The 13,794-nt window shown below is 52.1% G+C and overlaps 1 protein-coding gene across 1 annotated transcript in view; it reads left to right on the forward strand.

Annotated features, from left to right (window-relative positions):
* PTK7 (protein tyrosine kinase 7 (inactive)) overlaps positions 1-13,794 on the forward strand; it is a 78,361-nt gene that overhangs the window by 48,545 nt on the left and 16,022 nt on the right. Inside the window, exons 2-12 of the mRNA XM_004379481.1 lie at positions 5,012-5,299; positions 5,787-5,889; positions 6,320-6,510; positions 6,594-6,744; positions 7,801-7,949; positions 8,211-8,477; positions 10,017-10,150; positions 10,308-10,443; positions 10,594-10,713; positions 13,372-13,521; positions 13,623-13,773. Coding sequence (XP_004379538.1) covers positions 5,012-5,299; positions 5,787-5,889; positions 6,320-6,510; positions 6,594-6,744; positions 7,801-7,949; positions 8,211-8,477; positions 10,017-10,150; positions 10,308-10,443; positions 10,594-10,713; positions 13,372-13,521; positions 13,623-13,773 — 1,840 coding nt within the window. The remainder of the gene's footprint in view (positions 1-5,011; positions 5,300-5,786; positions 5,890-6,319; positions 6,511-6,593; positions 6,745-7,800; positions 7,950-8,210; positions 8,478-10,016; positions 10,151-10,307; positions 10,444-10,593; positions 10,714-13,371; positions 13,522-13,622; positions 13,774-13,794) is intronic.

A 13,794-nucleotide genomic window follows, 5' to 3' on the forward strand; every position in this document is an offset into this window, starting at 1 on the left:
CACACAGCCATGTAAAATGCTCATACTTTTTGGAACACACTCCTGGAGGGTTTTTGGGCAGTGGAGATGAAGTTCCTTGCTCAGCCAGAGTCTTGGTGTCTCACCCAGCTCCTGAGGCATCCGTCCTATGGATGGAATTTTCTTTAGTAAGAGGGACAGGAGGTAGATAGGATCAGCCAGTCACGTTTAACAGGTTTGGGGATTGTACAGGCCCTGGGGTGTTTTTCCAAGACTAGGAGGACTGGCCCCTGACGGGTGGGCTGTTGAGTGGCCCAGATTACTTCAGAGCAGGAATACTTAGGAAAAACTTCCTGCTGCAGTCTGATGTCCCTCACACTCATGTTTACACATAATGTGTGCACACACACGCACACATATACACACATGGTTCTGCTGGGCCTGGAGCCCAGACAGCAGAAAGGGTGGGCACCAAACCAGACACGGGCTCTTGTGGGGCTGGGGAGCAGGGTGCAGGAGCTGGGCTGCTGCCCACACAGCCCTTTCTTAAGGGGCTGGGGCCAGAGGCACAGCAGAGTGAGTGTCTGCATATAGATGGCTGTTAGGGAGCCAAGGAAATGGCTTGGAAAATGTCCTTATTGGGTATTCCCAGCCCCAGCTTTGTTGGGGTCGGCACCTGGTATGGACAGATGGCTCTGCCTGCTCGTCATTGCTGGGGGCCTTCTTGAGGCTACTCTGCTTAGGGGGCAGGCTCAGGCCTGGAAGCAGCACTCTCTGTGTGCTTTGTACTGTGCTCTGGGCTTTGCATGCTTGAACCCACTTAGCCTTCACGCAGCCTGTGGGGAGGATGGTATCCCCATTTCACAGCAAGGAAAAAGGCGCAGAGAGGCCAGGCTAAGGTGGCATTGCTAGGGGGCTGCAGAGCAGGACTGTTTGCCAGCAGCAAAACTTTGTCTTTCCACAAGTGACTGCACTGAGTGGCTGCCTTGAGGGACGTTTTGGCCATGGGTTTCCATAAGGAAAGGTCCTCGAGTGGCGCAAAAGTTTTGTTCTCACCTACTAACCTAAAGGCTGGTGCTTTGAACCCACCCAGTGGCACTGTGGAAGAAAGGCCTGGTGATCTGCTTCCATAAAGATTGTAGCCAAGAAAACCCTATGGGGCAGTTCTACTCTGTAATTCATGAGGTTGCCACGAGTCAGAATCAACTGGATGGCAGTGGGTTTGTTTTTTTGGTTTACATGTAAGGAAGGAGTGATGTGTGGTGTGGCCCTCTAAGCACATGTGGGTGCTGGCCACAGCTCTGGGCCAGCCTCCCAGGCAAGTAGCTTTATGACTGAGGTGGGCCCATTGTCTGGTGGGGGCTTGGAGAAGGCCTTATAGCTGCTCTCCTTGCCTTTTGTAGCATCTAAAGTCTGCCCCAGTCAAGCACTAACTAGGACCTGCTGTGAGCTGACGTCAGGACAGAGGGCCCTGCGGGGCCGGCTTTGATGTTTCCCAGGCCCTGTCATGGGGCACAGGGGGCTCTGAGTGGCAGTCTAGGAATGCAGAATTGCTACCACAGCCACAAAGCAGCTCCAGTCCCAGGAGGGGATGCTGGAGGCTGAAGTGGGGGTGGCTGGAGCTGAGCTGGAGTCCCTCTGAGGCATGCAGTCTCCTTGCCCTGCCTAGGTCGAGTTTTGTGGCAGGTGGTCTGCAGATCCTGCAACACCAGGGCCCCCTTTCCTACATCTCACTCATCACCTGATTATTCCCCTCAGGCCTCTCCTTTGCTGTGGTGGCTTGGACCCTGTCCAGGGTCCATGAGTGGTTCTGGACCTGGGCACCCAGTTGCTATCAAGTCCATTCTGACTCATGGCGACCCCATGTGTGTCAGAGTAGACCTGTGCTCCATAGGGTTTTCTGTGCTCCATAGGGTTTTCTTTCAATGGCTGAAAGAAATTTTCAATTTCTGGAAGTAGATCACCAGGCCTTTTTTCTGAGGCACCTCTGGATAGATTCAAACTTCCAACCTTTCGGTTAGCAGCCATTTGCACCACCCAGGGACTCCTGGACCTTGGCAAAGGGAGCACTGTCAAGTCTCCTGGTCTGCCCTGACAAGACTTTTCTAGTGTTCTTAGAGCGCAAGTCCTTGGACAGGAAGGGTGATAGTCATACATAACACACTGGGCTGCCATTTATTGAAGGCTAGCTCTGAGGCACCTCACGCATGTTATTTCATTTACGACTCATGACAGCCTCATGAGAGGCAGAGGAAGCTGAGGTGCAGAGACTGTGTGACCTGCCCAACATCAGTGGCACAAGTAGTGACAGTCTGATTCCAAACCGTCAGCTACCGTCTGCGTGGACGAGGCTCCTGGCTCGCCACCTTGTCTGGAGAAGCTGAGCACTTTGAGGAGGGTGACCTCTCTTTGGTCCTTGAAGAGCATTGTGAAATCCTGGGCCAAAGGTCCAAGATTTTGGGGTGTCACATTCACAGAAGCCCACTGGGGCCCCAGCCTGCGTCTGCCTGTCTGTGCCAAGAGAGGTGGCTGGAAGCATTCCAGACACCTCCACATTCCCAGTTCTTTCCCCACACTTCCTTCGAGGTTACTTCAGTTCAGCCAGTGTTCGCTGATGCCTTTGTGTGCCTGGCATTGTCTGTAAGAGGTGTGTCTACCTGGCGGAGGGGAGTGAGACTCTTCTTTGCAGAATCAAATACTTCCAAGGTTGTTTTTGAGTCCCTAGGAGGCGCTGGGAAGAGTGTGGGCTAGGAGTTGGCTTCCTTGGGTCATGGTCCTGGCCCTGCTACAAATTAGTTGCCTGATTTTGGGCAAGTCCTTTCTCCCTCTGGGCCTCAGTTTACTCATCTGTACTACAAAGGGGTTGTACCAGGGTGCCCAGCGGGGGTAAGACCACAGCCCTACGAGGGTGTGTAGAAATGTGTGTGTGTGGCGGGGGGGTGTTTGGGTTGTCATGGTGACTGGGAACACTCAGCTGTAGCAGTGCAGGGAGGACAGATTTGTTACCTTGCACTGTGGTAGGACAGGCCAGCATGATGGAGACTTGTCCCACCCAGAGGGCCAGTAGTGCTCTGTGGAAAAACATGGGGATGCTCTGAGCCAGTTCCAGCTCTGAGACTGTGTCTTGTGTCAGGAGATGCAGACTAACACCTCTGAGAATCTTGGGAGATGGACCAGCCCTGGGAGCAGCCCTTCCTCTGTACCCAGCTCTGGGGAATTATAAACCAAACCCGTTGCTGTCGAGTCAATTTCAACTCACAGCGACCCTACGAGGCAGAGTAGAACTGCCCCATAGGGTTTCCAAGGATTGACTGGTGGATTTGAACTGCCGACCTTTTGGTTAGCAGCTGAGCTCTTAACCACTGTGCCATCAGGGCTCCCTGTGGGATTGTGGACTTGTTTTATCTTAACACTGACTTTATGAGGAGACTGGGTCTCATGTCCTAAAGAACTAAACCCCGCCTCCAGGGACTTGGAAGGGCACTACTTGGCCAAGATTAATCTCCAGTGGTTTGGAAGGGATGGCAGTAACCTGTCAATCTTTTCCTTCCTACCCTTTCCCAGCCCTGGTTGGCCAAAAGCAGAGCCTGCTTCTTTGTGTAGCAGCTCCAGGTGGCCTGTTTCTTCTTCCGGGGTTGGGGGGCACAGGAAGCACGTACTGGCCACTGAACTCTCACTGCCCTCTTCCGTGCCATCACCTAACCCTGGCAGGCAGTTGGTGTTCCAGCCCCGGTGGCTCCCGGCCTCTGTAGGGCGCCCACGTAGGCCAGGAACAAAGCCGAGTGTGTTACTCCTGCCACGGTCACCATGCCACCTGCCTGGCCTGCCCTCCGCCTCCCCAGCCCATCTGCTGCTCAACACAAGCTTCTCATTTATCCCTTTGTTCCCACTGGCTGCGGTTCCACCTGTGGTTGCAGGGCCCCCCTTGGCAGCAGGAATCCCCTGCCCCCTGGGCTGGGCCCGAGCTGAAGTGTAGCAGTGTAGGAGGAGAAATGGCTTCAGGTGAAAACCTGGAACTACTTGGTCTGCCTCTCAATTTATCACAGAAAAGCTGGCCTTGGCCAGAGATGGGTTCTTACGAGTCAGAGAGAAGGGCATTGGGGGTGGTCCTGGCATGTCTTTGGCAGTAGCCCTGGCTGTAGAGAATATTGGCTTCTCCAGTGATGGGCTGGATTCTCTGAGAGAAGCCCCTGGGAGACGCTAGGCTGCAGAGCATCTATGGGTAGGATTCAAAGCCTCCCCGACCAGTGGCCACTTCCAACTCCTGCAGCCTCAGTAGGTATAAATGCAATTAACCTTTCAAAGATGCTCTTTGAATAATAGTTTTTTGCTCAACATCCTGTACTGAGGATGGTGGAATGTGTTGCCTACTAATGCCACTGCCCCTCAGTCTGGCTTCAAGACCTCCTATAATCTGGTCCTACAGACTTGAGGCTCCCTTCCTCTTAGAAGCCTCCCTGAGTGAGCAGCCTTCAGCCATTTCCCAGGCTCCCTTCTTCTGCACCATTCATTGGGCGTCTACAGACTGCCTGGAGTCCCTGGGTGACACAATCAGTTACATGCTCGCTACTAAACAAAAAAGGTTGGCGGTTCAAACCTACCTAGAGGCATCTCTGAAGAAAGACCTGGCAATCTGCTTCCAAAAGGTCACATCACAGTCTTGAAAACCCTGTGGAGTGCAGTTCTACTCTGAAACACATGGGGTCACTGTGGTCATAATTGACTTCACGGCAACTGGTTTGGTTTTTTTGGGTTTTGATATCTGAGCTTAGCCACGTCCTGTGTGATTATCCTGTGTCCCCGCCAGACTAATGTGCTGCTGATGGAGGGTACCACATATATGTACCCTGCAGAGCACCCAGTACAGTGTAAACGTTCTCCTGTGGACACTTGTTAATTGTGGTATTATGCTCCTTCTCACCAGCACTTATTGGACGCCTCCTGTGTACCTAGCCCCTTTCCTCCCCCTGTGCACAGGGTGATTGGTGGCCTGTGTCAGGACAGCCGCTGTAGCTTTTCCTGACCCAGCCTCTTCCTGTGACCCCATCTGCAGGTGCCCAGATGGCCATTGTCTTCATCAAGGAGCCGTCCTCGCAGGATGCACTGCAGGGGCGCCGGGCGCTGCTTCGCTGTGAGGTCGATGCCCCGGGCCCAGTGCACGTGTACTGGCTGCTCAACGGGGCTCCTGTCCAGGACACAGAACGGCGGTTTGCCCAGGGCAGCAGCCTGAGCTTTGTGGCTGTGGACCGGCTGCAGGACTCCGGCACCTTCCAGTGCGTGGCTCGGGATGACACCACTGGAGAGGAAGCCCGCAGTTCCAACGCCTCCTTCAACATCAAATGTGAGACTCAGGGGGGCTCTCCCTGGCCCCTCATCATACACCAACGACTGAGCCCTGGAGGTCCCCTCCTTTGCCTTAGCTTCTCCTATTTCCAGTTGAATGGGGCAGGCAGAAGGCAGAGAAGAGGCAGAATGTGGATAAGAGAAAGTTCAAAGTCTCTTTTTTTTTTTAAGCTTTTTTTTTTTCCGTCAAGTCTTGAGCCCCTTTATCTGCTGGATGCTTTTGCAAATGGGAAAGGACAGTAAGGCAACTTGGCAAAATACCAGGCTTGACCCGCCAGAGAGCAAGTGGGCACTTGGTATCTGGTACCTGCCCCCTACCCTGCCCAGAAGCCCCAGCCTCAGCTTCACAGGCTTCCACACACTATTTCTCTTGACATCAGTGCCTCAAGGCTCCCATCACTTCCTACTGTCCCTCTCCCCCTCTGCCCATCCCCCGCCCTTGCTCTTCTCTGCCCCTCACTCTGCACCTGTGGCTTCTGCTGCAGGGATTGAGGCGGGTCCCGTGGTCCTGAAGCACCCTGCCTCGGAAGCCGAGATCCAGCCACAGATCCAGGTCACACTGCGTTGTCACATTGATGGGCACCCTCGGTAAGAAGCCAAGGCTGACCCCACATGGTGGAGGCCGACTTTGAGGGTAGGGATGGGGAGGGTTTCCTAGACAAATCCTAGATTCTGTTCAGATGGACCTCACTTCATTCTGTAACCGCCACCTGGCCCACTGCCACAGTGCTCTTCACCCCTCCCCAAATGGTGCGCCAAACTAACCCCGGAGGACCTAAGGTGGGGTAACACTATGCTAAGGGGTTGATCCTGGATTCTGGAAGCCAAGAGATCTAGAATCTCAACCTGACTTTGATTGTGAATTATTATGTGCCCTTGTGCAAGTCATTTCCCTTCCTCAGGCCTTGGTTTCCCCATTTGCACACTGAGGGGTCCACCCCTGACCCCGATTCTGTGTCTTCTCCGCTGGCCACCTGAGCACCCCCTCTCCCTACTGCTGACTCCCTCTGCCCCGCAGGCCCACCTACCAGTGGTTTCGAGATGGGAGTCCCCTCTCCGATGGTCAGAGCAACCACACAGTCAGTAGCAAGGAGCGGAACCTGACCCTCCGGCCGGCCAGCCCTGAGCACAGTGGCCTCTACTCGTGCTGTGCTCACAATGCCTTTGGCCAGGCCTGCAGCAGCCAGAACTTTACCTTGAGCATTGCTGGTGAGCCTGAGGCTAAGGGGGCAGTGAGGGGGATGGGAGGGGCTTCCCTACTCTGTCAGCTCACACCCGCTGCTAAACCCCAGATGAGAGCTTTGCCAGGGCGGTGCTGGCTCCCCAGGATGTGGTAGTGGCGAGGAACGAGGAGGCCATGTTCCACTGTCAGTTCTCAGCGCAGCCACCCCCGAGCCTGCAGTGGTTCTTTGAGGATGACACTCCCATCACCAACCGCAGTCGGTAAGGCCTCTGGCAGGGAACCTTCAAGTACATTGGGGCAGGTTGTGTACTGAACACACATTAGCAAAGGGGTGGAATTCATGTCACAGATATCATAGTTGTGCATGTATTACTTCAAAGTTCCAGCAGATGGCAGTAGACTGTTTTGCTGTTTTATAAACAAGTCTGTTATAACAGTTCTCCAACAAAGAGAAGAGTCTCCAGGAAAGGCATCTTTTTCCAATTCACAGAACGGCACTACATGAGCTAGTGATGACTCTACTGCCTTGCCTCCTCCGTTCCGACCCACGTGGGCCTTCAGGGTTGAGTAGGGAAAGATCCAGGGATGGAATCAGCACGGGGGACCTAGGTATATAGCAAGGTCCTGGATGGCAAGGATACTGTATCCCACCCATTGCACCCCCACAACACACACACATGTTTTTTGAAGGAAGCAAACATTTCCAGAAGGTGCTGGGAGATGCCAGCCCCTCTCTACTCTCTGGGGACATCTAGCCTCACCTAGGCGCTATAGGAGCAGAGAGGTGCCTTTGCGGTGTCATGCAGGGCTGTGGTCCTTCGAGATAGACCCCTAGGCTAGGGGCTTGGATCCTACCTGGCTTCAGCCCTGAGGACATCATCAACAGTTCACCTGGTGTGGCTGAGGGCTTCTGACTGCTGCAGCTGGGTGCCTCTCCAGCAGGCTTGTCTAAAGTTTCGCCCTTGTCTTGGGCTTGTGGGGAGGGTACCTCTCCAGTTGCATGCTGGTGATTCCTCACTGTCTCTCACTTGCACTCACCTCAGTGCCCCAAAGGCTAAGTCTTTTGTAATTGGGACATGCACCTACACACACACACATACACACACACACACACACACACTCGCACGCATGGGTACACACACACACACACACACACACTCTCTCACACTCCTAATGTGGAATGTCAGCTTCTCTACCCTGTTCCTGGCCAACTCCTTCCTATATCTTTGACCTTTGCCAGGTGGGGTTCCATCATGTTCCCCTCCAGAAGGAGGCTGATGGCTACTTTTCCAAATAGCACTCTCTCCTCTCTGCAGTCCCCCACACCTCCGCAGAGCCACTGTGTTTGCCAACGGCTCCCTGCTGCTGACTCAGGTCCGGCCACGCAACGCAGGGGTGTACCGCTGCGTGGGCCAGGGCCAGAGGGGCCCACCCATCATCCTGGAGGCCACGCTGCACCTGGCAGGTGGGTCCCTGGGTCCAGAGTGCTGAGGTGGGGGCTGCCTTCAGGACTGTTGGCATGCAGATATTTAGGTTTCTGTCTCCATTCAGAAAGCTACTTGGAGGCCAGAGGGAGGAAGAGGATGCTGGGGGTAGGAAGAGGAGACGCAGAGGGTTATAGGAGAAAGTTGGTGGCTGGAAAGGGCCAGGCTTACTGTGAGAGAACACCATGAACCCTGGGACCCACAGTCATCGGGCTGTTTCCCTTCTGCTCACATCCCTGCAGAGATTGAAGATATGCCGCCATTTGAGCCTCGGGTGTTCACAGCTGGCAGTGAGGAGCGAGTGGCCTGCCTGCCCCCCCAGGGCCTGCCGGAGCCCAGGGTGTGGTGGGAACATGCAGGAGTCCAGCTGCCCAGCCACGGCAGGGTCTACCAGAAGGGCCACGAGCTGCTGTTCACCAGTACTGCCGAGAGTGATGCTGGTGTCTACACCTGCCATGCAGCCAACCTGGCTGGTCAGCGGCAGCAGGAGGTCAACATCACTGTGGCCAGTGAGCACCTTTGCCCTGGAGGTCGAGGAGAGGTGGTGGGGGGGAAGCCCAGCCCCAGGAGGTCTCAGGCTATAGTGTGATGGGCAGAGGCTTCCTAGGTGCTCACCTGAGGCCCTATCCGTTCTGGGCCCTGCAGGCTTGGACATCAGTTAGCTGCCAGGTGGTGGTGATGGAGTGGACAGTGGAGGGGCAGGAGCAGAGGTTGTTCCGGGTACACCAGGGGAAATGGTGACGACCCTCACAGAAAAATGGCTGGCTGCAGAGGAAAGAGCAGTAGACGGGGAGTCTAGAGACCTGGGTCCCACTCTGCCACCACTGCACGCACGGAGTGACTGTGGGGAATAAGTCTCACGCTCTGCTAGGGCTCAGTCTTCTCATCCATAAAATGGGGCTAGTAATCTACTACCTACCTTCCAAGATGGTTGGAAAGATCAAATGAAGAAGATGAGAAAGGTATTTACTTTTCCTTTTTTTGGGAAGGTGATGGTAGACAAAATTATAGGTGATTTTTATGTTATTTTAATTGATTATACTTTCCAAATTTCTACAACGAACATATCGCTTGTGAAATGATAGGAAAAATGCAGTAAATTAGACTGGAAGTGCACATGATAAAGACCTGTATACCCTTGGAGCTCAAGTAGATAGAGTTTGTGTGGGATGACTGTTGGGCCGGTAAAGGGAGGTGGTGGGGACGAGTCCAGGCTGGGTTTTTGACTTCCACAATTGGCTGGATCAACCCATTGCCAATGAGTCTATTCCGACTCCTGTCAACCCCATGTGTGTAGAGTAGAACTGCTCCATAGGGTTTTCAATGGCTGTGACCTTTCAGAAGTGGGGTTGAACCAACCTTTCGGTTAGTAGTTGAGCGCTTAACCGTTTGTACCACCCAGGGACTCCTGCTATTTACAGAGATGGAGAAAGTTGAGGTGAGCAGATTTTGGGGGGAAATCAGGTGTTCGCTTTTAGACTCATTAAGTTTGAGGTACCTGTTAGACCTCCAGTTGGAGATGCGAGTAGGCAGTTGGATTTGCAAGTCTGAAGCTCATGAGGGAAGCTCTGAGCTCAGGATATAGATTTGGGAGTCATCTGCTTGTATGGTATTAAAGGCCGTGGACTGAATGAGGTTATTTAGGGAGGGAGTGTGCTAAAACAGAACAGAGATCTGAGGACCAAGCCTTGGAGCATTATGGTGTAATAAAAAGGGCAAGGGTTTTGGAGTCATGAAGACCAGAGTTTTGAATCCCATTTCTATTGCATATTAGCAAGTCACCATGACTTCTTTGAGCCTCTGTTTTCTTAACTATAAAATAGGTACAGGAAGACATACTTTGAGGACTTATTGTGACAATTAACTAGGACAGTGTCTAAAAGATACCAGCACATAGGCCTTCAGTGAGGGGTAACTGCTGTAGCTATTATATAACAAGTGGAGGTTTCTGGACTCAGGGCCCATTGGGTATTAGAATTTCTCAGGGTTGAAGCCTTTGGTCTTGCAGAGCTTAATCAGCCTTCACTGTTCTCTCCCTCTCCTTCTAGCTGTGCCCATGTGGCTGAAGAAGCCCCAAGACAGCCAGCTGGAGGAGGGCAAGCCTGGCTATTTGCACTGCCTGACTCAGGCCACACCAAAGCCCGTGGTTGTCTGGTACAGAAACCAGATGCTCATCTCAGAGGTGAGAATGAGGATTGTGACTGGTGGGTAGGGGTTTCCCTCCTGCTGCTCTCCTCTGCAATCCTTCCATGGCTCCCTTTCCTCAGAGGTTGCCCCCAGGGAGATGCTGGTGTGGGCTCAGGAGGAGACCTCTTATGGTCATGTCTTATGCGCTACAGGACTCACGGTTCGAGGTCTCTGAGAATGGGACCCTGCGCATCAACAGCGTGGAGGTATACGATGGGACCTGGTACCGCTGCGTGAGCAGCACCCCGGCTGGCAGTATTGAGGCCCAAGCCCGCGTCCAAGTGCTGGGTGAGCCAGGTTGGAGTGGGGAGAGTGCTGTGCCTGGGGGTCAGGAGAGCAGAGGAAGGGGTAGCAGATCCCAAGGTCAGCAGGCCTGTCCTCAGCCTAGCTCGCTGCCTCAGTTTCTCCTTTCCCCCCACCCGCCCTCTACTGAAACAGAAAAGCTCAAGTTCACACCACCGCCCCAGCCGCAGCAGTGCATGGAGTTTGACAAGGAAGCCACGGTGTCCTGCTCAGCCACAGGCAGAGAGAAACCCACTATTAAGTGGATACGGACAGGTGGGTGCTATGCAGGCATGCGGGGGAGCAAAGGTAGTCCACTGACCAGATGTGTATGTCCAAGGGCCATGAGTGCCCAGCGCCATGCCAGGAACTGTGGAGGATAGACATGAAATGTTGGGCCAATTTATGTAGTCCAGTTAGGAAGAAAAGAGCCAGACACAAAAGGAGTCAAATTACAACACTGGACAAAATATAGGATGACTCAAGGCAACAAGTGATGGGTCTAGACAATGCTGTAAATTTCTCCCTCTCCTTTCCAACATAAAAGTAACATAACCGAAAAACCAAACCAGTTGCCATTGAGTCCACTCCAACAGTGCTCCATAGGTTTTCAAGGGCTGATTTTTTCAAAGTAGATTACCAGGTTTTCTTCCAAGGTGCCTCTGGGTGGACTTGAACTTCCAACCTTTTGGTTAGGAGCTGAGTGCTTAACCCATTTGCAGCACCCGGGACTCCAAAAGTAACATGAGCTCCTTTAAAAAATCTTGGGGATCTAGGGACCATGCCTTCAGGGAACATCTAGGTCATTTGGCATAACAAAGTTTATTAAGAAAATGTTCTGCATTCTACTTTGGTGAGTGGCGTCTGGGGTCTTAAAAGCTAGTGAGCGGCCATCTAAGATGCATCAATTGGTCCCAACCTACCTGGAGCAAAGGAGAATGAAGAACACCAAAGTCACAAGGAAAGTATTAGCGTGAGACAAAAAGGGCCACATAAACCAGAGACTTCATCAGCCTGAGACCAGAAGAACTAGATGGTGCCTGGCTACCACCAATGACCGCCCTGACGGGGAACACAACAGAGAGTCCCTGATAGAGCAGGAGAAAGGTAGGGTGCAGAAGTTAAATTCTAGTAAAAAGATCAGACTTAATGGTCTGACTGAGACTGGAGGAACCCCAGAAGGCATAGCCCCCAGACTCTGTCAACCCAGAACTAAAACCATTCCTAAGGCCAGCTCTTCAGACAAAGATTAGACTGGACTATGGGACATAAAATGATACTCATGAAGAGTGTGCTTCTTAGCTTAAGTAGATATATGAGACTAAATGGGCAGCTCCTGTCCAGAAGTGAGATGAGAAGGTGGGAGAAGGTCAGGAGCTGGTTGAATGGACACGAGAAAGTAGGGGTGGAAAGGAGGAGTGTGCTGTCACAGTACGGGGAGAGCAGTTAGGGTCACATAACAATGTATGTAGAAATTTTTGTATGAGAGACTAACTTGAATTATAAACTTTCACTTAAAGTACAACAGTAAAAAAAGAAATCTTGGGGAAAGTAGGCCGATAATACGGAACCCCTGGTGGTGTAATGGTTGAGCGCTTGCCTGCTAACCACAAGATCACCGGTTTGAACCTACCAGTTGCTCTGTGGGAGAAAAGACCTGGCAATCTGCTCCTGTAAAGATAACAGCCTAGGAAACCCCATGGGGCAGTTCTAGTCTGTTCTGCAGGGTCGCTATGAGTCGGAATTGATTCGACAACAACCAACAGACCCATAATTCCACTGTCTGTTATCTTCGGGTATGTGTCTTCTTCTGGGCGTACCTTTTTGTTTTTATGTTGCAACTTTCTGTCTATATAATTTTCATTTAATAAACTTATATGAGTAAGACCTGCTTATTATAGAAAAAATAGGAAATGCAGATAACTACGTAATTTTATATCCTTTTTTACTTAACATTATCAAGCATTCGCCCATGTTTTTATACATTCTCTGCATAAACATTGGTTTTGATGATTGCAGTAATACCCCAATGATTGGATTCATTGTAATTTACTTAAACATTTCCTAAATGTTGGAGATTTGGGTTGTTAATCATCCCCTTTTTTTTTTTTTTTAATTGCTGCAATAAACATCTTTAAGCCAAAGCTTTTTCTGGATATAGATTTATTTCCATTGGGAGGGATTCCCAGAAATGGAATAATTATGTATAAAAGGGTGTGCACATTTTACAACCCTGGACGCGCATTGCCAAATTGTTTTTTAAAGGGTTGGACCAGTTTTTATGAGTGAGAGAGTAGGGTTATAGGTTCTTAGGCGGAAGCAGACTTTCTCTGCTCAATTGTTCTGGGGAGCTTTCCAGGGAAGTGGGAAATGGATCTCAAATGGAACTGAAGCTGTGATGGTGGCAAAGAGCAGAAAGGTTCTAGAAGTGATGAGCAGTGGGCAGTGAGGATGAGAACAAGGCAAATTCTGGACCCTGTCAGAAGTCCAGTTTGGCAGAAGTGGAATTTTACACGGGGTAGTAGAAGGAGGCGAGACTGAAAAATTGGAAAAGGAGTAAATAATGGGGGACTTCCCATGCCTAGGAGTCCCTGGGTGGCATAAGCAATTAATGCTCAGCTAGTAACCGAATGATTGGTGGTTCAAGTCCAGCAGAGACACCTCGGAAGAAAGGCCCGGCAGTCTACTTTCAAAATATCAGACATTGAAAACCCTATGGAGCACAGTTCTCCTCTGACACATGTGGGGTCACCATGAGTCAGAATCAACTCAGTGGCAACTGGATTTCCCATGCATGGCTCAGAAGTTTGTAGGCATTGTCCGTGAGCAGTTAGAGCTGTAGTGTGTTTTGAGTAGAGGTAAGTGACTGAGGACATTGCCAGCCACCCATGTAACTTCGATCTATCCCCAGATTTCCCTTTCTTGCTCCTACAGATGGGAGAAGCCTCCCAGAGTGGGTGACGGACAATGCCGGGACCCTGCACTTCTCCAGGGTGACCCGCAGTGACGCCGGCAACTATACGTGCATTGCCTCCAATGGGCCGCAGGGCCAGATCCAGGCCCATGTCCAGCTCACTGTGGCAGGTGCGACCGTGGCGGGCCCCAGGGCTGGGGCTGGCAGGCCCTGTGGGTAACGGCCTGCCTCCACCAGCACAATTTACTCACTGCTCCCTGCCCCTGTTCAGTGTTCATCACCTTCAAGGTGGAGCCAGAGCGCACGACCGTGTACCAGGGCCACACAGCCCTGCTGCGCTGCGAGGCCCAGGGCGACCCCAAGCCGCTCATCCAGTGGAAAGGCAAAGACCGCATCTTGGACCCTGCCAAGCTGGGACCCAGGTAGGGCCACCTCCCTCCCAC

Source organism: Trichechus manatus, unplaced genomic scaffold (assembly GCF_000243295.1).
Source record: "Trichechus manatus latirostris isolate Lorelei unplaced genomic scaffold, TriManLat1.0 scaffold00065, whole genome shotgun sequence".
Lineage (NCBI taxonomy): Eukaryota > Metazoa > Chordata > Mammalia > Sirenia > Trichechidae > Trichechus > Trichechus manatus.